The sequence below is a fragment of the Musca domestica genome, unplaced genomic scaffold, assembly GCF_030504385.1.
Source record: "Musca domestica strain aabys unplaced genomic scaffold, Musca_domestica.polishedcontigs.V.1.1 42, whole genome shotgun sequence".
In the NCBI taxonomy this organism is placed as follows: Eukaryota; Metazoa; Arthropoda; class Insecta; order Diptera; family Muscidae; genus Musca; species Musca domestica.
Window position 1 is genome coordinate 13970 of NW_026712329.1, and position 21037 is coordinate 35006.

The window sequence follows — 21037 nt, forward strand, 5'->3', positions numbered from 1 at the left end:
CTTTTTTAAGTGTGAATTAGTAAGAATTTTAAAATGGCCATAACTCCTTAAATATTGAGTTTTCAGCGTTTTTAGCTATTTGTGATAACTTTTTTAAGTGTGAAATAATATCGATCTTAAAATGGCCATAACTCCTTAAATATTGAGTTTTCAGCGTTTTTAGCTATTATTTGTGATCACTTTTTAAGAGTGAATTAGTAAGAATTTTAAAAAGGCCATAACTCCTTAAATATTGAGTTTTCAGCGTTTTTAGCTATTATTTGTGATCACTTTTTTAAGTGTGAAATAATAGGAATTTTAAAATGGCCATAACTCCTTAAATATTGAATTTTCAGCGTTTTTAGCTATTATTTGTGATCACTTTTTTAAGTGTGAAATAATAGGAATTTTAAAATGGCCATAACTCCTCAAGTATTGAGATTTCAGCGTTTTTAGCTATTATTTGTGATCACTTTTTTAAGTGTGAAATAATAGGAATTTTAAAATGGCCATAACTCCTTAAATATTGAGTTTTCAGCGTTTTTAGCTATTATTTGTGATCACTTTTTTAAGTGTGAAATAATAGGAATTTTAAAATGGCCATAACTCCTTAAATATTGAGCTTTCAGCGTTTTTAGCTATTATTTGTGACCACTTTTTTAAGTGTGAAATAATAGGAATTTTAAAATGACCATAACTCCTTAAATATTGAGTTTTCAGCGTTTTTAGCTATTATTTGTTATCACTTTTTTAAGTGTGAAATAATAGGAATTTTAAAATGGCCACAACTCCTTAAATATTGAGTTTTCAGCGTTTTTAGCTATTATTTGTGAATACTATATAAGTGTAAAATAATAGGAATTTTAAAATGGCCATAACTCCTTAAATATTGAGTTTTCAGCGTTTTTAGCTATTATTTGTGATCACTTTTTTAAGTGTGAAATAATAGGAATTTTAAAATGGCCATAACTCCTTAAATATTGAGTTTTCAGCGTTTTTAGCTATTATTTGTGATCAGTTATTTAAGCATGAATTATGGAATATTTTAAATAGCCATAACTTCTTAAATATTGTGTTTTCGGCTGTATTAGTTATTATTTGTGATCAGTTATTTATTTCTCAATATAAACCTTTTTTTCCTACGGATAGCTCTACTAAATATGCATAGTAATATATAGAATTGTCGATCCGTCCGACATTAATCTGGCAGTTTGGAAGGTTATCTAGAGATAAATATTTACAAGTCTAGTATTTATTTTTCAAAAAAAATCCTTTTTCTTTTGTAATAATTTTAAATTCCATTTTATTTATTCATTAAAAACCGTTATGTAAATAATTGAAATATTCAAAGAATACATATTAATTATCCCATGGGAATTTCTCATATTCAATCCAAATAGACATTCACACAAAAGAAATGCATTCAAAGTTTCTAACAAAAAGCGGGGAACGGGGGTATACATCTGCTTAATACCCATGTCATACGAGGCGAAGGGATTGGAAACTAAGTTCATTCATTCTGCGTCTGAAACTGAGGATCGTGTGTGTTTCTTGGATTTCTTACGTTTTTTCTTCTTTTCGCGGGATTTTTCATCATTATCTTCACTACCTGCCTTAGCATCAGTCGTTGTTCCAAGTTCTTTTAGTTTTTCATGTTCTTGGAGTTTTTTCAGGGTCTCCTCCTTTAGCCGTTCCAATTCTTCGAGCTCTCGTGCAGTTCTCTCTTTTTCCAAATCCTCTATGCGTTGTTTCTCCGCTCTCTTTTCCTCTTCTTTTGCAATTTCTTTGCGCATATGCTCTTTAAACATTAGCAAAGCCTCGGCACGCTTTTGCTGTTTTTCGCGAGCTGCAGTTTCCGTATTGCTTTCGGACTGGGCCGATATGGCACCAGAAGTTGAAGTTTCCATACTTTTCTTTGGCGATTGTCGATCGTGCGAACGTCTTGTCTGACGATCAGTGTTGGATCTAGAACGTCTTGGCGATCTAGAGGATGATCTGTTATTTCGACGTTGTCGGCTTACTGAACGAGATTTTGATCTAGAATGACGACGATCGCGACTACGATTACGGCTGCGGCTACGTTGACGATCATGACTACGATCACGTTCATTACGATCCTTGTCCCGCCTATCACGACCACGTCGTGCTGGAGAACCGCTTCGAGACTTGGTTCGGCTGCGTGACCTGTCACGGCGATCACGAGATCGTCGATCACGTGAACGATCTACAGAAGAACGACGCCGTATCGGTGATAGGGGAAAACGATTGCGGAAACGGTCACCCAATGAGCGTGAACGACGTCTTCGGTCGTTGAAGGGATTGTTTCTGAAGGAGTTGAAATTTCTACGGCGCTGAGGTGAATTGAAACCTTGCCGGCGACCAACCATCCTTCTATCATTGCGCATAGGTGAGCGGCGACGTCTCGAATTCGATCTCGATCTAGATCTTGACTTTGAACGAGTACGGCTACGGGATTTTGATCGTGATTTGGTACGGGAGTTACGTCTATTTCGATTGTCTCTTTCCTTTGCTTTATCTTTTTCCTTTTCAGCAAGTCTTTGTTTTTCTTTTTCCTTTTCTTTCTCGCGTTCTTTTTCTTTCTCCCTTTCCTTTTCACGCTCTTTTTCTTTCTCTCTTTCCTTTTCACGCTCTTTTTCTTTTTCTCTTTCTTTTTCCCGTTCTTTCTCACGTTCCCTTTCCTTTTCTCTTTCACGATCCTTCTCACGTTCGTTTTCCCTCTCCCTCTTTCGATCATTTTGAGAGATTCGCGAAATAGCCACCAAGGCTGATTTTGGTCGTTTCGTCGAACTTTCAGCGGCATCATCACCCGTTTCTCCTTCCGCTTCACTATCAGACTGATGTTCATAGTCCAAAGCATTTAAATCCACTGACTTCTTACGTTCTTTGCTGCGTGGCGGCATTTCGTCCTCTTTATTAGACTTTGAAGTGGTACGATTTCTTTCTGGATCACGATTTCTATCTCTTTCACGGTCACGTGTGCGCTCTCTATCTCTGCCCTTATCATCATGTTCGCGGTCATCGCGACGTCTGCGGTTGTCATCCCTGCGATCAGGGGAACCATCGTCGGTATTTTTTCCTCCATATGAACTGGCATGGGATAATTCAAAGAACGATTTCTTGGGATTTTTAGCGGCTTCTTCGTGCCGCTTTTTACGCTCAATTTCTCGTCGTCGTATTTCCTCTTCACGTATTTTCTTCTCTTCTTCAATTTTTTCAAGATCCGACATTTTTATAGTGCGGTTTTGAGCTCTTTTCCAATGTGGTGGAGTTGTACTGCGCGAACGAGAACGTGATGGAGTACGAAAACGCTGAAATAAATATTTGTTTATACCTCGTGTTTTAATTTTTTAAATATTTTAAAATTCTTACGAAAACTCCTCTTCCCTTGATAATACGACCACTACGTGATGTGGGAACGTTTTTCTTAGACCAACCGAAAGCATTACGTCCTTCAGCCTTTCCTGCACGTTCACGAGAATTACCACGACGATCTTCCTTATCGTGATTGCGTTTAGATCCATCATCACGTAGTAGAAACTTATTAGAGACCTAAAACAGATATATAACACACAATTTAGATGAAGTCTCTAACATTTTATGGAAAATACAATACCTCTGGAATTTCAGATGGATCAATCTTGGTAACCGTTACCAATGGATGCAGTTCACCCTCGTCAAGATCAGATGCTTCACCTTCTTCAGTTTCTTTGTCAGAAATAGATCTGTAATAAAAACAAACAATTAAAATAAAGTTGTAACAAATATGGAATTATATCAGAATGGGTTTTTAGTTGAGAGAAACCAAAGCTGACGACATCATAGCAAAACAATGCCTTTATATTCGCACTGCAACTTGTTATATTGAACTTCTAAGCAAAAAAGGTATTGAACACATGATAGTACCTTCCTCACTACAGTATACTTCACATCGACTTCACGACATCTTGTTCTGACGATTTTCTAAACTGCAATAAGAGTTTATAAATGCTGTAGTTTTCTTAAAATATTCGATGCAGATGAATTATCTTCTAAACTGATATTTAATAACAAAAAACATTGGCAACACCCGCCATTTTTCTTGGCTCAGACCATCTCACGATAATAGTCTTTATAAGCAGGTCGGCCGATTTCATAACCTCTGAAAGCCACACTTTCCTTATCCATGAGAAATCTAATAGAACGTCGCTTCAGAAAACTGCCCAACCATTCTAATGTTCGGGTAGCAGAAAGGATTTTCCGATTCATCATTAAAGCTACAGCCGCTCGCTATATACAGCACACCGAGAGCGACGCGAAGCGAAGAGTACTACTCAGATATCTTCATGCCGAGGAGGAACCACCACAGTTTACGATGGGTAATGTTACAAATTTCATCCAAAGCGTTTGTCCCAGACGGAATCTCCATGGTAATGCTGAAACAACTGGATACGACGGGAGTTGAGCAAACGTTGTCAACCTGTCGCTAGCCACCCAAATAGTTTCCGAAGTCTGGAAAATGGGTCTGGTGGTCCCGCTACTGAAGCCAGGCAAGGATGCCAGCAAAGGTGTACAGGCCTATTTCGTTTTTGTCGCCAGTAGCTAAGGCTCTGGAGGCCTTAGTCCTCCCCAGCATTAGAGGAAGCTACGCAGTTGCCAAACATCAGAACGTATTCCGTCCAACCATCAGCACGTTTCCACACATATTAGTAGAGGATTAAGCAAGAACAAGCCGTGTGATAGAATAGTGTTGGTAGACTTTGACCTATCAAAGGCATTTGATACGGTCAATCATGCCCCACTGTTTAAAGATGTGCAGAGAACTACCCTCCGGGCAAGTTTGAAATGTTGGACGCCAATCGTACGTGGAATTCTGGAACAAGACGTCCAAAGCCCGTAAAGTGAAACAGAGAGTTCCCAAGGTAGTGTGATATCTTCGGAACTGTTTAACCTATACCATTCCGGAGTTCCTCGCCCTCTAGACGGCATAGAGATCGTAACGTATTCGGATGATTGTACGATCATGGCGTATGGCCCAGTGGTTCATGACATATGTGAAAGGTTGAACCCCTATCTCGCGGAGCTTGCCGCATACTACCACGCGAGGAATATGAAAATATCCGCCACGAATATCACATGGTCTACGGAGATGAGAACACATCTGAATGTGCAAGTCGAGGAAATTTAATACCACGAACTACCACAAGATTCTAGGGGTCACATTCGACAGAATGTTCAAGTTGTCCGCGCAAGCCACAGCTATCTGCGACAAGATGAAAAGTAGGAACAAGGTCCTCAAGGCGCTAGTCGGTTGGCTTAGGTTGCGGACAAGGACAACTTGTTGACCTCTTATAAAGCGACAGGTCGGCCTGTGGTCAGCTTTGCGGCTCCAGTGTGATCTGCGAATACTAGGGCTAAGCAGTGGAAGTACATCCAGACTTGCCAGAACTATGACGGGGAGGAGACACCTCATGACACCAATGAACCATCTACATGAGGAGGCAAAAGTCCTTCACTTTTCTCAGCATAATCATATGCTTTCGTTGCAGTACTTGTTTGGAAGTTATCATGGGAGTCATCCCAACCATCATATTCATGATCTAGAGAGGGAGGTCCAACGCTATTAGAGGGAACCTCTACATCAAAAAGCCTATCAATTGCAGATGTTATCAGCAATTATAGGAGTACAGCTGAAGAATGCCAGCTGCCTAGACAAACCAGGGTAGTGCTGTCGTTCAGGGTGGTGCTGTCGTCTTTATTCTGGTTACAGCCTATTAATTTAGTCGGATCTTTAAACCTGGAGCTTGAACCAGATTAGCAGAATACAAACATCCACATGTACGACTGCTACAACAACAACATTGGAACAGGCGAGACGGTTGCCTTCTCTATAGCAGAGGTTTCATAAATTATCTGATAGCGTAATAGCGGCATGGTTAGTAAAAAGGCTCTTACACGAAGTAAAAAGGAACTGAGTGATCCAATCTTTTTGGGAGAAAACTGTCATTGAATTTTCAAATAACAAGTTTCACGTGTATTCTGTTTTGCTTCTAACATTTATGGAAAGAAGTAGACTTCATTCTACGACTTACTTATCTTTTTCCTCGGATTTGGACCGCTTCTTTTTCTTCTTTTTGTCCTTACGCTTGCTTGACTTCTCATCATCGGATTCACTGGCCGACTTGTCATCATCTGAAGATGCGGCGCGTTTCTTTTTCTTCTTATCTTTTTTAACTAAATATAAAATAAAAAATTTAATACAACAGGATAATATACCAAATGACATATATTGCCCAACTTACTCTTTATTTGCTTAATCAATTCACCACAATTAGCTACAACGACATCTTGCAGTGGCCTTGAATTGCGATCAACTGGCAAATCTTCAATTTGACGTACTAATTCTTGTCCCGATACAACGTGACCGAAAACAACATGGACACTAAAAAATGAAAACAAAATATAGGTCAAGTAAAAATCTCGTTGGAATATAAATCGATGGCACACTTACTTGTCCAAATGTGGAGCAGGTTGTGTAGTACTATAATGAAAAACAGAAGAAGAGAAAAAGTTTCTTTACACTTTGTCATATTTTACAACAGATCAGTAGGTTTTTTGGCTATTTGGTGTTGATTGAAATGGCTGAAGAAATATTTTTTTTTTTTTTTGTTTTTCTAAAATTTAGTTATTTTGGATTTTTGGTGTTGGATATGAATGCAAAATAATTTCTACATTATAGCAATAACTAGGGCCAATGAAAAAGCAGCTCTTCTGATGAAAAGTCATTTCATTATGTTTCTGGTGTTGGGGTTATAACAGCAGAAGGGAACCCAGAAGCAAATGGAAAATCCTCTCTACAGCTTTCTTGTCATGTAGTTATAACAGCAAAGGAAAAATATTGATATATGTTGTTGTACGCCTATACGCAAATTGTTGATGCATTTCCAAGCAATTGTAGTCATCCTTTCCAACAGTGGATAGGACCCTCTTCCAGAATAATCATATTCAAAAATAACTTGCAGCAAAAACACAGACACCATGGCTTAATTGTCTATTGTTTATCCAGGGATTAAAGAAGAACCTCTCTGCAATCTGGCTAAATGAGCTTTCCAGCAATGAACTCTTTTGCAAATCCTCATACTGTGATTATGGACATCGTTCGAGTGCCCTGCCTGCTATAGCTCATGACGTCATCATCATTTTGCTAAATTAATACAAATCAATAAATATTACAGTACAATAATAACAACAAATATTTTATGATGAGTATTATTAGTTTTTATCAATATAAATACAAAAAGAAATTAATGATTATTGAAAAAATAAATAAATATAAATTTTGCTGCAAATAAAGTGGATATTAATTTTTCTCTTGGCTGTATTGTACATTATTCGAGTTCAATATTGGTTGTACTTACATAAAGAATTGTGAACCATTGGTATTTTTGCCACGATTGGCCATGGACAACAAAAAAGGACGATCATGTTTTATATCAAATGTTTCGTCTGAAATACAAAGGAAAGTATTTAATGTTATAGTATTAGCATGGTATAGACATTCTAATTAGATAGACTTTTTAAACAAGTCTTAATTAATTGATTGATTGATAAATTGATCGTAGGGAATATGAGTCGTGATATAAAAACTATGTGTGGAAACATTTGACAAGTTTCACATCTTTCCAATTTTTTTTTTTAATGAAGTGGACAAAATTTGAGATCCGTTGATCATTTAATAGTTAAGCTTAAAATGCGATGCACTCAACTTGAATTCCGCAAAGGTCTATCTCATCGCATTAATTCAATATCTTTTTTACAATAACAGTAATATTTTAATGCTTACAAAAAATAGCTACCCAAGAAGTTGGATCGTTTTAACAGTTTCGCTGGTGGTTCTTAGCTTGTAGCTTACAATGCAGTATTTTCAAAATGGTATCATACGTTTAAAAACATTTTCAGGATCCAATATTATTAGTTATACAATCTTACATTCCGATTTTGTTAAGTTCATGCTCAGATGTTGAACTTACGACAGAATTTTAAGACGAAGCTTAAGGACGCGTGGTTTACACACAATAACTACAAAATGGGTAAGATTGATTAAATTTGGAAAATGCAACTCTACCGGGATTGGACAATTTACTGACCATTTTGTAATGATTGATACGTGTTAGCTATATATTGAACTATTTTGTTGACTTCCATAATGAGTTATTTTGGGGTAAGACTAATTCGAATAAATAAAAAATACCATAAGTAGATTACCCGGTTTTTTGACCCGAAATTTCGAGTACAACATCCGGTTTTACAAAACTGTTATCTACAAAATGGATATCATTGGGTATTTTTATACCAGTATTTTTTGAAAAGCACCTAAAAACTCGAAAATGGACCCATTAGGGAGTATTAGATCTACATTATAGCCTATATTCTTGCCTTTCCAAAATGGTATCATATGTGCTGATATCTCTTATAGTTCCAAAGATATTTGTAATGCAAATCATGAAATTGAGATTTTCTCCACTAGGGTATGTCCAACACTGGCTATGTGATCCATAGTTTTTCCAAACATTGTAAGTTTTTTAAGTAGCCGGCCTTCGGACTGCGCTTGATATTTACTCCCCTGAGTTATGTCCAACACCGGCTACGTGATCCATAGTTTTTCTACACATTGGAATTTTTGTATGTAGCTGGCCTTTGGCCGGGGCTTGGTGTTTTCTCCTCTGGGGTATGTCCAACACCGACTACGCTATCCATAAATTTTCTAAACATTGTAATCTTTGTAAGTAGATGACCTTCGGCCGGGGCTTGGTATTTTCTCCTCTGGGGTATGTCCAACACTGACTACGCGATCCATTAATTTTCTAAACATTGTAATTTTTGTAAGTAGCCGGAAATTTTCACCTCTAGGATATGTCCAACATCGGCTATGCAATCCATAGTTTTTCTAAACACTGTAATTTTTTAAAATAGCCGGGCTTCAGTCGGGGCTTGAATTATTCTTTTCTAGGGCATGTCCAACACCGGCTACGCGATCCATAGTTTTTCTAAACATTATAATTTTTGTAAGTTGCCGGAATTCAACTTTAAAGTCACCGTTAGTTGTAAATGCTGAGAATTTTTAAAAATTTGACTACGTCAAACAGATAGTAATACTACCTTCTGCTGGAATCTGTCCAGAGCTTCACAATTACACCCACATCATCTTTGCCGGCCTAAAGACAATGGGAAAACTACATAGGTACGTACCATAAAGAACGAATCTCTGGAAGCAGGGAAAGCCGCATAGATTTCAATATAAATCAATGTATTTTTTTAAATAGGGATTGATGCCGAAATTAATTAAATAAATATGGATCGTACTTTTTTCTTCCCTCATCTACATGCATTTTAATCACATATGCATCGTCGCAAGATTGTTGCCGCATATGCTATCATTGCTTCAACATGATATCTACATAGTATATTATACAAATTTTATATAATTCGCAATGTGTATAGGTACTATACACTTACCCTCAAATGTTCCGCCATAAATCGATTCGCCTCCCGTACCATTGCCAGCAGAAAAATCACCCGATTGTATCATAAAATCTTTGACCACTCGATGAAATATGACATTCTTGTAATGTAATGGCTTTTCGGTAACAATGCCTACGCCTTTTTCGCCGGTACACAAGGCACGAAAGTTTTCCGCGGTTTTAGGTGCCACATCCGAATACAATTCAAAAACTATACGACCTATATTCAGCCTATCCAAAGCAATATCGAAGAAACAACGCGGTCTCACAGCGCCACCATCACCACCAGCGCTATTGCCTTCTCCATTTGTCACCGTCATGGTGATAATATGGTTGGCAAATTATTTGCAATTATTAAACGTTTTATCTTCTTAGACGTTCACTTTTATTTTGCAATGTTTTTCAATATGTTTTAATCACTTCTTTATGCAAAAAATTTAATTTTTCTTTAGCAATTTTCTTCACGACCTGATTTTTCCCTTCGTAGTAGTATTTTTATGCGACTCTTCTTCTTTTGTGTAAACCAAGTAAAATGATAGCAAATGTACTTAGAATTATTGTTGTCTTTTTCTAAAGTGAACCGTACACGGTCAAAATGCATGACATCAAAGTAGTGTACGTGTGCATGAAGCTTTCAGTTCACATGGTTCATGCATTCATTTTTTTGTTTTTGATTTCGTGCTGTACAGACAATGTCGATAACGAGCGATACAGTTTTGGCGATTTTAGCCGTGAGCTAGAAAAGGAAAACGAAAACATAAAGAGCTTTTCTGACTGTCTTAAGTCATCGACTGGCTTCTTCGTAGAGGAACAAAGGAGTTTTAGGTTGACTTAGTTCGATTTTGATTGTTGATTTAGGCCAGCCAAATAAACGCTTTATGTATTCCCACCTTAAGAGAAATAACAGAATCGGAATTGAAAAAGTGGTACAAAAAAAATTCGCGCTCGAAAAATTATTAGTTGAATCAAGAGTGTCATCGGCAAGCGATTTACATTTTTTTTTAAGAATAAATAGTTTCACTTACGGCGAATTACTAAAGGTGGAAAATACATAAAGCCCTTATTTGGCTGGCTTAAGTCATCGGCTGGCCTCTTCGTAGAAGAAAAAACGAGTTTTAGATTAACTTAGTTCGATTTTGGACCTAGGCTTCTTTGTTTTTTTCCGAAGAAGCCAACCTATGACTTAAGCCAGCCAAATAAGAGGTTAAAGTATTCGCAACTTAAGCCTGGTTTAGTTTATAATTAAGTTTTTGGTATTTCGGCATCAATATTTATATTTTTCACATTTTTTTCAAAGTGCTAGCAACGACCGTTAAACTTACAACAACTCAAAAACATTTTTTTCTCCCTCGACCGCACACACGTCAAAATCGAACGTCATGCACAAGAAAAATCCAAACATTCTAATTTTTGCTTCATGCATTGTTGGTGTGACGCATACATGGTAGAAGAATATAGGTAGACGCGTCGACACAGCTGCTGGGACAATGAACTCTCAAACCAATTTTGGAATTGAAAATGTTGAATGAAAAATTATTTAAATTTGCAAAAATTTTTGAAAAACGCGAATTATAGTAGCCTCCATCTGACTTAGAATAAGAAAACATATAAAAATCTACTTATATTTTAAAAAACATTTCAATTTTTTGACATATCAATGCTCCCAAGCGTTAATGCATCTACCTGTATTCTTCTGCCATGGACGCATATATGAACATATTCACTAACACCACAAAATCGCATGTCATGCTATAGACTATGCTACTTGCATGGTACAATAAGGAGGTAGAACAGCTTCGTAAAACTACAGAAATACAGCCCTGAGGCTATGCCCGCTTGCTGCCAGACTCATTCAAAATTATATACAAGATTTTGTTTTCACTTTTTTCATATTTTTCCTCATTTTTAGAATGAGTTAAATAGCACGGAAAATTAATGAAATGCCTGAATTTTCTCTCAAAAATATGATCCAAACTGTTCAATCTTTCAATATCATAGCTAAACTGGTTAATAGCTTTAATGCGCGACGCGTAATGTACGTGTTCCAATCATTGGTTTTGACAATATTTTGTTTTCCTTTTTCGAAACAATAAATACATACACAAAATTGGCAGGATTCAGGCACACTTACAAAAAAAACTGTAATCAGCTGGTAGCTCTACCTTGCCTTGTTATTGTACCATGATACCATGTAATTAATTTTAATGCTTTCATATCATTCCCAGAATGTATAGTTGTAAACTGTAAACCACTTCGAGCAATCACTAGAAAAAAGGAAATTTTTATAATGTTCTTTTTTAGAGTAGATCACTCATCATATAAGCTTATTATTTTAGCTTTAAGCAGAAAATTTTCTCATATCATATTTGTATATATATATATATCAGCCCTGCTCAAAACCATGTTCTAGAACATGAGCTGAAAAAGAGATAATTTAAGTGAAAATTAAATTTCCGTTTTTCTTATATTTTACGATTCTATTTAATTGTTTTTAAACATGCGCGACGCGTAATGTATTTGTATAATTTATAAAGCAATGGATAAAAAATATTTGTATAAATAATGACTTAACACTGTATTGTTCATGGTTTAAATAAGCAAAGAGAAATTTGACTGGAAAGAGATATTTTTTCTTGAGCAGTGCTGATATATTTTAGTTATACAGGCATGTCACAGAATGTAAAATCGTTCAAGAGTGAAAACGAAAACGGTTTTAGCTTCTCTAAAAAACGGAAAACGCAAAAATTTTGCGTTTTGATATCACGTTCAAAAAGCAGGGTGAAATTGAAATGTTTAGTGATTTTAACGTAAAAAATAAACAGAAGACAAATACATTTAACAGAAAATATTGTATTAACCAAATTCTCTTAGAATGAACATGTTTTTATACCCTCCACCATACTATGGAGGGTATATTAACTTTGTCATTCCGTTTGTAACTCCTCGAAATACTCATATCAGACCCAACAAAGTATATATATTCTTGATCAGCGTAAAATTCTAAGTCGATTTACCGATGTCCGTCTGTCTGTCTGTCTGTCTGTCCGTCTGTCTGTCTGTCCGTCCGTCTGTGTGTCTGTTGTAATCACGCTATCTTTCGAATGAATTGAGATAGGTGGCTAAAATTTTTCACACATGTTTATTTTTCCAGTAGGCAGGTTAAGTTCGTAAATGGGCCATGAAGGTCCACGTTTTCATATAGCCCCCATATAACGGTACCTCCCTATATTCGGTATTTTGATGATTTTAGCGACATTATTCACGGGAATTGTTTCAAATTTGGTATTTGAAGTTCAAAATGGAAATTACACCCTAAGACGGAAAATTATCCGTGCAGGTCCACGTCTTGGTATAGCCCCCATATAACGGTACCTCCCGATATTCGGTATTTTGATGATTTTAGCGACATTATTCACGGGAATTGTTTAAAATTTGGTATTTGAAGTTCAAAATGGATACTACACCCTAAGGCAGAAAATTGTCTGTGCAGGTCCACGTCTTCATATAGCCCCCATATAACGGTACCTCCCTATATTCGGTATTTTGATGATTTTAGCTACATTATTCACCGTTTATTTCAACTTTCGAATTTGAATATGGTAATGGCTTATGACAAACAATGCCTATGTATGTCCACGTCGTATAGACCCCAAAATAACGGCTATATTCGATATTTTTAAAATTTTAACAGAATTTTTTAAGGATTTTATTTTTTGAAAATTTCCAAATTCGTTGCAAATGGTGGAGGGTATTAAAAGTTCGGCCCGGCCGAACTTACTGCTTTTTAACTTGTTGGAATTTATTTTACAAAAAAATCTATTATTTTTCTAATCCATGAATTCGGAAGGTTTAACCATTCTAACGTGAGTTCCGTCAATGCATCCTACAATTCCTGGAATTTCATAATTTTCAAAAAAGTACAATTTCGACTTTCCTTTTTTCTTCGGAAGACATTCTTAATTTGATCCAATGTGGACAAATTTCAGCTTCAATTGCATTAATAACTCTCCACATAATTGTAGAAACTGTACTTCTCCCAAGGCTTAGCTCCACATCTCTACCTATAACTCCTTGAAATACACCCGTAGCCAAAAACCTAAGCGTTGTTGCAAGCTGGATAATAGACGTTTAAGGTGGGGAGAATTTTTTTCCAAAACTAAAACAAAAGCTTCTTTATTTAGCCGATAAAAAGTTATAAATCTGTAGAAATAAATTATTATTAAAATATATTTGAAAATAACTAATTGCTGGTGGATCCTTACTCTGCATTTGAGTGAGATAAAGGATCTGATGCGTTCCTCAATGTCCGGCGACGAATTTTTTCAGTAGACCGCTGATTTATTTCTTCATCCATTACAGCAAGTATTGAAGCCCCTGGCATTTTTACTTTTGGTGTTTATATTATAAAAAACAATTTAAACTCCTTTTTTAATTGTCAATAATTTGTTTACGACTTTTTTTTCATGGAGTTACCATATTTTTATTTCAAAAATGTGAAATGATTTTTTTCCGGATTAGTCAAAACGTACGAGTGCTGAAGAAGCAAAAGCAAATCGTAACGATTTGGAAAGGGTGAAATAAATCGATTTCGTAAAACTTCTGTGACATGCCTGATAGTTTTTTAACTTATTTTTATAGAAGGCCAAAGGACTTTGTATACATGACATTGTACGAATAAATAAATAAATAAAATCGTGGAAAAGAAACTTACCTTTCAAATTGAAATCAATGTGCATATATACATATACTATTCTACGATTTTAGGACACCTGGCATATACGACTATCAGGCATGTCACAGGAGAGAATTCGGTACGAAAGTTATTTTAATTTCATATTTAGCTTCTTCACAAATCGTAAAACGCAAAATATTTTCGATTTGAAACCATTTTTGTTTTTGCAAGTGAAATTGTATTTTTATGGAAACTAACTTTAAAACACTTTTAAGTAATAACATTGGTTGTGTTCCAGTACTTTTTTAGTAGTAAAACTAGCAGAAGAGAGAACAGTACGAAATGCCATTCTCATTTAGGTGTGCTCAAAAAATAAGGGAACGGAAAATTAGCAGAAATGCGATAAAATATCAACATTCCAAATTCCAAAAGAAAACAGTCTAAATCGGACTGCTAAAACCGTACTGAAATGGACGCCAACATTTAAAAAATGAGTATTAAATTAAGTTAAAATTAATAAATATTTTTGAATGCTGTTTATTTAGAAAGTTTTGTCTTCAGAATGCGTTGAAGTGTATTTAGAGTTGGAGTTTTCTCAAATGCAAACCCCGGAGAAGCTAACATGGTTGGAGCCGCCGGTTTAATTAATGTTAAGTCTGCTAGAAGACTTAATGCCACAAGTTGGGAAGACAGCCAACCTAAAAAATAAAAAGAAAATGTTCGCAGTAATAAGCGAACATCTTTGATTTTAAGCTTAATTTTTCAATTGACCTTTCACTAATTTTGCACTGTTTTCCAATACGTTTTCTTCGTCTGATCCCTCATTCAGCCAGTCCCCTTCACTCCTGGAATCATCCAAAAGTGAATACCTCCATATTTTCTCTTTTTGCTTTTTGCAAATTAAATGTCAAATTTACAATAAGCACATTTCTTTTCGGCCAAATTCATGTAGCTAAAACAAGCAGAAATGTGCACCACTCAGCGCCATTTTTTCCTCGAGAGAGCTGCAAGTTTTGCTAGTTTTTGCAGTACGGAAAGGCGTTGTAGCAGAATTAGTACTAATTTGTATGTTTTGGAACACAACTAAAGTTGTCTTAATGACAAATACACAATTAAATTTACATTTTTTATATTTTTATTTAAAATCGCTGTGTTCTAGAATCTACAAATAATGCAATAATGGTACCATATTGAATATATAATGTTGCAATATTTACACTGAAATCGTAGTTCACTAAATCGTACGAAATCTGAAGATACTAAAACAAAAACAAGCGATTTTGAATTACGAAATTCACGATTTTGTGACATGGCTGAATATTATCTAATGTGGTGTCGCTGTTCCTTAATCGCCGTTGTCGTTCCCATTGCCCTGCAGAAAATTTTATATATAAAAGTGTATACCTACTACTACGGAATTGAACTGAATCGCAAAACGTCACACCGAGTTTGTCACTAGTATTGCTATAGAGTCAAATCAGCTGGGTTTGTTGCTACCTGTAATTATTATACCATGAGAAGTAGCAAATTAAAAAAAAAAAAACTTTCAATAAACACTCTGTCATTAGGAAACAAGTAAGCAAAGGCTACAGACGAGCGGGGCCGACCGTTGAATACCCTACAACACTATAATAAATTATACAGTTTATATAGGCCATATACTCGAAAGAATTCCACAAGATATTGTGACAAATAATAAAAGAAAACCATCAGGTTTCGTTCTAATTTTCGAATAATAGAAACTTGAACTAATTTGCTCATTTCCAATTTATAGGTAGATGTTGCACGTAAATGGTCTTCCTAGATCTGGAGCCAATATTTCCCAAAGACCTATAATCTCTCAGAAGTGACAAAAGATTAACATTTATTATTGGTTTTTGACTTAAACGCATCTATGTGAGATACAGACATTTGACTATATTCTTCAACGAAATCAGCCTTAACGAAATAGTCAGAAGTGCGTCTTTTCTGTATTTGTGAATTCTCCAAAAAGACACTGGAATGGATATTTTCGTATTTTGTTTACAAAAGTTGGCAAACTATTTCACACAGTGAATATATTTGGATGGCCATCCAAAACTATTTTGCAGTTTTTTTTGTCCATTTCAACCCATAAATATATGGCGATTATCTCCAAAAAGTGCAGGCTTCTATTCTGACCCTCATCTTATCCCCATGCAAAATTTCATAAGGATCGGGCCATAAATGCGATCTGTATATGATATCCTGATATCCTAACTACTTAGTTTTGTTAGCTGTAGAAATATTACCAAATGTTTAATTCAAAATGAAAATATGCCAAAAATATGACAAAATTGAAAAAATATGAGAAAATATTACAAAATCAATATTTTCATCTTTAGAGAGATATGTTTATGCGATTTTTTAGGCGTTTTTTCTTTCCTGCGAAGAGGTCATTCTGAATTAATGAGAACTGTCGAAATCAGTTCAGCCGTTCTCGACATATAAGAGATCTTTTAAGCATATCTTCTTTGATAGACATATATATCGCACATATTTTGCTATATATCCGATTTGATGGATGTTAACATCAATGTAAAGATCAGAGGTAACCTTGTCATGGCTTTTGATTTCGCCGGGATTTAAAATGTTCGCGGTTTAATGAAAAATGTTGAATTTTTTCAACACAAAAGATATGGTCTATTTTATCCGCTAAATATTATCCGATGACCACCCAAATTGGTAGGCTTCTTCCCCGCCCTAAACTCTAGCTACATGCGCAATTCCGCGTCGATTGGTCTATAATTGCGACCTGTAGAGCAACTGCAAAATCAGGAAATTTTTCAGTTTTTGGTCCATTTCAACCCCTAAATATTATGCGATCATCTCCAAAAGAAATAGGGTTCTATTCTGACCTTAACCCCACCTACATTCTAAATTTCGTGAAGATCGGGCCATAATTGCGACCTGTAGAGTGATTACAAATTAACATGGACAGACGGACAGACGGACGGACGGACATACATAGCTAGATCGACTCAGCTCGGCGAGCTAGGAAGATCCATATATACTTTCCTATATGGGAAACCAATATTTCGAGGTGTTACATAAATTCTGGCCCAATCAAACTTATAATACCCCCAACACATAGTGTTGTAGGGTATAAATATGTAGGTATTGTCATTTAGTTTGTAGACCTCGAATGAAGGTTTGATATAAAAGTTAGTAAATCTCGATATATTTTTTTCGCCCTTCTTGGATTGATAAAAAAGTGCTTATAATATAGTATCAGCATAAAATTGTATATATTTGAAGTCCATATTCTATATAAAACACGTTTTAAGTATTTCTATACATATGATATATAGTTTTAAACTACATTATAAATTGCACAAATCTATTTTTGATTATATACTTAAAGCAAAAACAAAAGAAGTTTAAAAAATCCACTCACAATATAGTATAAGACAAAAAAATTATATGTTTCCCCCTTTAATATGGGATAGGAAAAATTAAAAAAAAATAAATAAATATTGGAAATGCAAGGTGCGGCTATTATTTGGTTACAAACATCAAAGCTAAGAATGTCCTCTATTTGGTTTGTAAACGCATTTTATTCAACGGTAACAGATTTGGCTAGGTTACGTGGACAATCAACGTCACATCCACGCAAAACGGCAATGTGATACGATAATAATTGCATAGGAATGACTGTTAAAATACCCTGGAGACAATCGACAGTACGTGGAATTTCCAAACTTCTCGACGAGAATGACTTGGTTTCTTCATCGCCTTCTTCGCAAATAATAATGGGACGTCCTTTGCGTGAGGTGACTTGTTGTAAGGCATTCATGCATTTTGTATACACCGGATCACGAAGAACAATCATGAGAACCGGCATTTCATCATCGACCAAAGCTAATGGTCCATGCTTCAATTCTCCCGCCAATATTCCTTCACTGTGCATGTATGTCAATTCTTTAACTTTCAAGGCACCCTCAAGGCATGTGGCAAAATTGTAACCACGTCCCATAATCAATAGGGATTTGTGCATGTATAGTTCTTTGGCCAATTCACTTATTTTCGTATCCAAATCCAAAACCTTTCGAATCTGATCGGCCAAATTCGACAGACCTCTGATGATTTCCTGGCGTCTCGGTTGTAAGGACAAACGATCGTCAGACATTACCAAAGCAAACATAACCAACGAGATAAACTGGGAAGTATATGCCTTTGTCGAGGCAACGCCAATCTCAGGACCAGCATTGATGTGTACTCCACAATGAGATTCCCGGCCAATGCTACTGCCTACGGTGTTGGTTATGCCCACTATAAGTGCTCCTCTTTGTTTACAGTATCTCAAAGCAAGTAAAGTGTCGGCAGTTTCTCCAGACTGAGATATAAAGAAGCAAACATCATCGCGGAATATGGGTGTGTTGCGATCCAAAAAGTCAGATGCCAATTCCACCATTACTGGCAGTTCAGTGAGCTCTTCCAGCAGTTGTCTCGTAGCCACTGCACTGTGGTATGAAGTACCACAGCCTATCAACATCAGACGTCGACATCTGCGTATTTCTGGTATATACTCCTTAATGCCTCCCAAAACCACTTCCTGGGTATCGAAGCGTACACGACCTCTCATGGTATTCACCACAGACTCAGGTTGCTCATAGATTTCCTTCAGCATAAAATAGTCGTAGTTACCTTTCATTATTTGCTGAATTTCTGTTTTCAATGTGGTAATTTCTCGAGCATGTGCATCATCCAATGACCTTTTCAGACGATGAATACTTAATGCACCATCCTTCACAGCGGCCACATCATCATCTTCCAAATAGATTACACGATTCGTGTGTTCAATAATGGCTGAGGCATCGGAGGCGAAGAAATATTCTACCTCTGTATCGTCCAAAGGCATAAATTCGGAATGGGATTCGGTGCGTGCAACAGGCAACATTGATTGCATACCACTGTGGCCATGGGGACGATGTTCTTTGGCATAGAGTATGGGAATGTGATCGGTAGCTAGGCGGGTCTTAGTTTTTATGCCCACCAGCAATGGTGAACCACGGCGAGAAGCCACACACTCACCAGGAAAGTGACGTGATTTAAATGCCACTGCAAAGGCTCCCTCCAACTGTTGTATGGTCTGTTCCACCAATTCACGGAATGTATACGAGGGATGTTGCGTCCACAAGTGGTGTACTAATTTGGCAATTACTTCCGTATCGGTATCCGATTCAAATATGTAGCCTCTCTTTTCCAGCAGAGTTTTGACATCTTTATAATTTGTTATAATGCCATTGTGGACCACCACAAAGCTGTTGTCCAAATCAGATCTTTGTGGATGCGAATTCAATTCCGAGGGAACACCGTGCGTTGCCCAACGAGTGTGGGCTATACCCACATGTGTCCTTAAAGGCTCCGTGTATTCTTCACTGGCACATAGTTGGTGTATGGCATCTTCCAAGACTTTGACTTTACCACTGCGTTTGACCATCAATATGTCATTGTGCTCTCCTGGAGCATCTATGGCCACACCTGTGGAGTCGTATCCACGATATTCCAAACGTTTCAGGCCATTCACCAACAAATCTAGGACTTCGTGACGTGTTTTTGGGGTCAAGTAATTGAGATAAGCAAATATTCCACACATTTTCCTATTGAAATTTCTATACTCTCAGCGACGTTGTGTTTTTGGTATTGTTCAGCCTTTTATCTTATTTCAAATGTACTGCACTTGTGATTTGATAAAGCGAAAAAATACCACCACCCTTTTTCGCTACTTGCGCCTTTCCTCTTCTTCACTTTGCCTGCCTATCAGCCTGTCAATCCCTGGTGGTGTAGTAACAATTTCTCTTTTGCTACTCTAAAACGAACGTAAACAATGCCGGTGTATGCGTGCAAAGTTCTTATTTGGAAAAATCGGATTGGGCGATTCTCTGTCGTCATTCATTCAAACATTATTGCCCTTGTTTGTGTTTGTATGTGACGTGGGTTCCACACAAAATTGGGAACTGATATGCACTTGAATTTGAATACTCCGTCAGAGCGGGGATTTTTTAAACGTATTTTATTTTTTTTTATATTTTTAATTTTTTATTCTTTATATTCTTTACATTCTTTATCATTCCTAAATCTGACATGGCGCGCGAGAAACCAAAATGAAAGACGTCCCCAACGAAACAAATAAGCAAATGAAAAGATATGAACGATAAAAATGAAGAGAAAGCAAAATCCACGAGGGGCCTCTTTTGTTTACGAATGTGACATGAGGAAAACGCAATCACCATGAGCCGCGAAACTAGTTGCTTGGTTGGCGGCGGTATATCATATATAAAACAATAGGCGGCGGTGGCGTGCTGTGCATGGTTGCCGCAGTTGGTAAAATTAATTAGTTTTTAATTTGTAACTCGGCTTTTATTTTGGTATGATTTTTTTAGCCTTTTACATGACGTACATTAGGTCGGCCAGTAAGCTCATCTGACAACTAAGTTTGCTGTTAAAGACATATTGTAATTTGAAATTCCAAGAGTTTCAAATCACAATTGTGTAAAAATGATTAAGTATATTGTCAAACTGATGTAAAAAATAGTCTTCTTGGCCGTGGCGTGATTTTACACATATATTGAATACTGGGAGAAGGCATGGTAAAATTAAGGTAAAGTCATGCATTAATATGTTTTCAAATTTTTTTTTCAAAATGATTCATTTGACAACATTTCATAGTCAAAGTTTATATTTATACATCCATTGTATACCTGGCAGTATTAATATGTCAAAAAATTGTAAATGTTTTTTCAAATATAAGTAGATTTTTTTCGGAGGTTATTATAATCCGCGTTTTTTCAAAAATTTTTGCAAATTTAAATAATTTTTCATTCAACATTTTCAATTCCAAAATTGG

The 21037-nt window shown here is 36.2% G+C and overlaps 2 protein-coding genes across 2 annotated transcripts; both read right to left on the reverse strand.

The window, feature by feature from the left end:
- Positions 1 to 1251: 1251 nt before the first annotated feature.
- LOC101892402 (peptidyl-prolyl cis-trans isomerase G) lies at positions 1252 to 10008 on the reverse strand. Its single transcript, XM_005187408.4, has 8 exons — positions 9493 to 10008; positions 7395 to 7482; positions 6488 to 6517; positions 6279 to 6418; positions 6069 to 6210; positions 3614 to 3722; positions 3370 to 3549; positions 1252 to 3308 (listed from the first exon to the last, which is right to left on the reverse strand). The coding sequence occupies exons 1-8, from the start codon at positions 9815 to 9817 to the stop codon at positions 1494 to 1496; spliced, it is 2829 nt and encodes a 942-aa protein (XP_005187465.1). The 5' UTR covers positions 9818 to 10008; the 3' UTR covers positions 1252 to 1493.
- Positions 10009 to 17411: 7403 nt separating this feature from the next.
- On the reverse strand, positions 17412 to 20292 carry LOC101892230 (glutamine--fructose-6-phosphate aminotransferase [isomerizing] 2). Its single transcript, XM_005187407.4, has one exon. The coding sequence runs from the start codon at positions 19784 to 19786 to the stop codon at positions 17744 to 17746; it is 2043 nt and encodes a 680-aa protein (XP_005187464.1). The 5' UTR covers positions 19787 to 20292; the 3' UTR covers positions 17412 to 17743.
- Positions 20293 to 21037: the final 745 nt, after the last annotated feature.

Excerpts from the sequence above, each read along its gene's own strand:
- LOC101892402 (XM_005187408.4), bottom strand. The coding sequence starts at position 9,817 with ATGACGGTGACAAATGGAGAAGGCAATAGCGCTGGTGGTGATGGTGGC. Across the intron at positions 7,483-9,492 it reads TTATGGCGGAACATTTGAGG|ACGAAACATTTGATATAAAA; the intron begins GTAAGTGTATAG and ends TTTGTATTTCAG. Across the intron at positions 6,518-7,394 it reads AATGGTTCACAATTCTTTAT|TACTACACAACCTGCTCCAC; the intron begins GTAAGTACAACC and ends TTTTCATTATAG.
- LOC101892230 (XM_005187407.4), bottom strand. The coding sequence starts at position 19,786 with ATGTGTGGAATATTTGCTTATCTCAATTACTTGACCCCAAAAACACGT.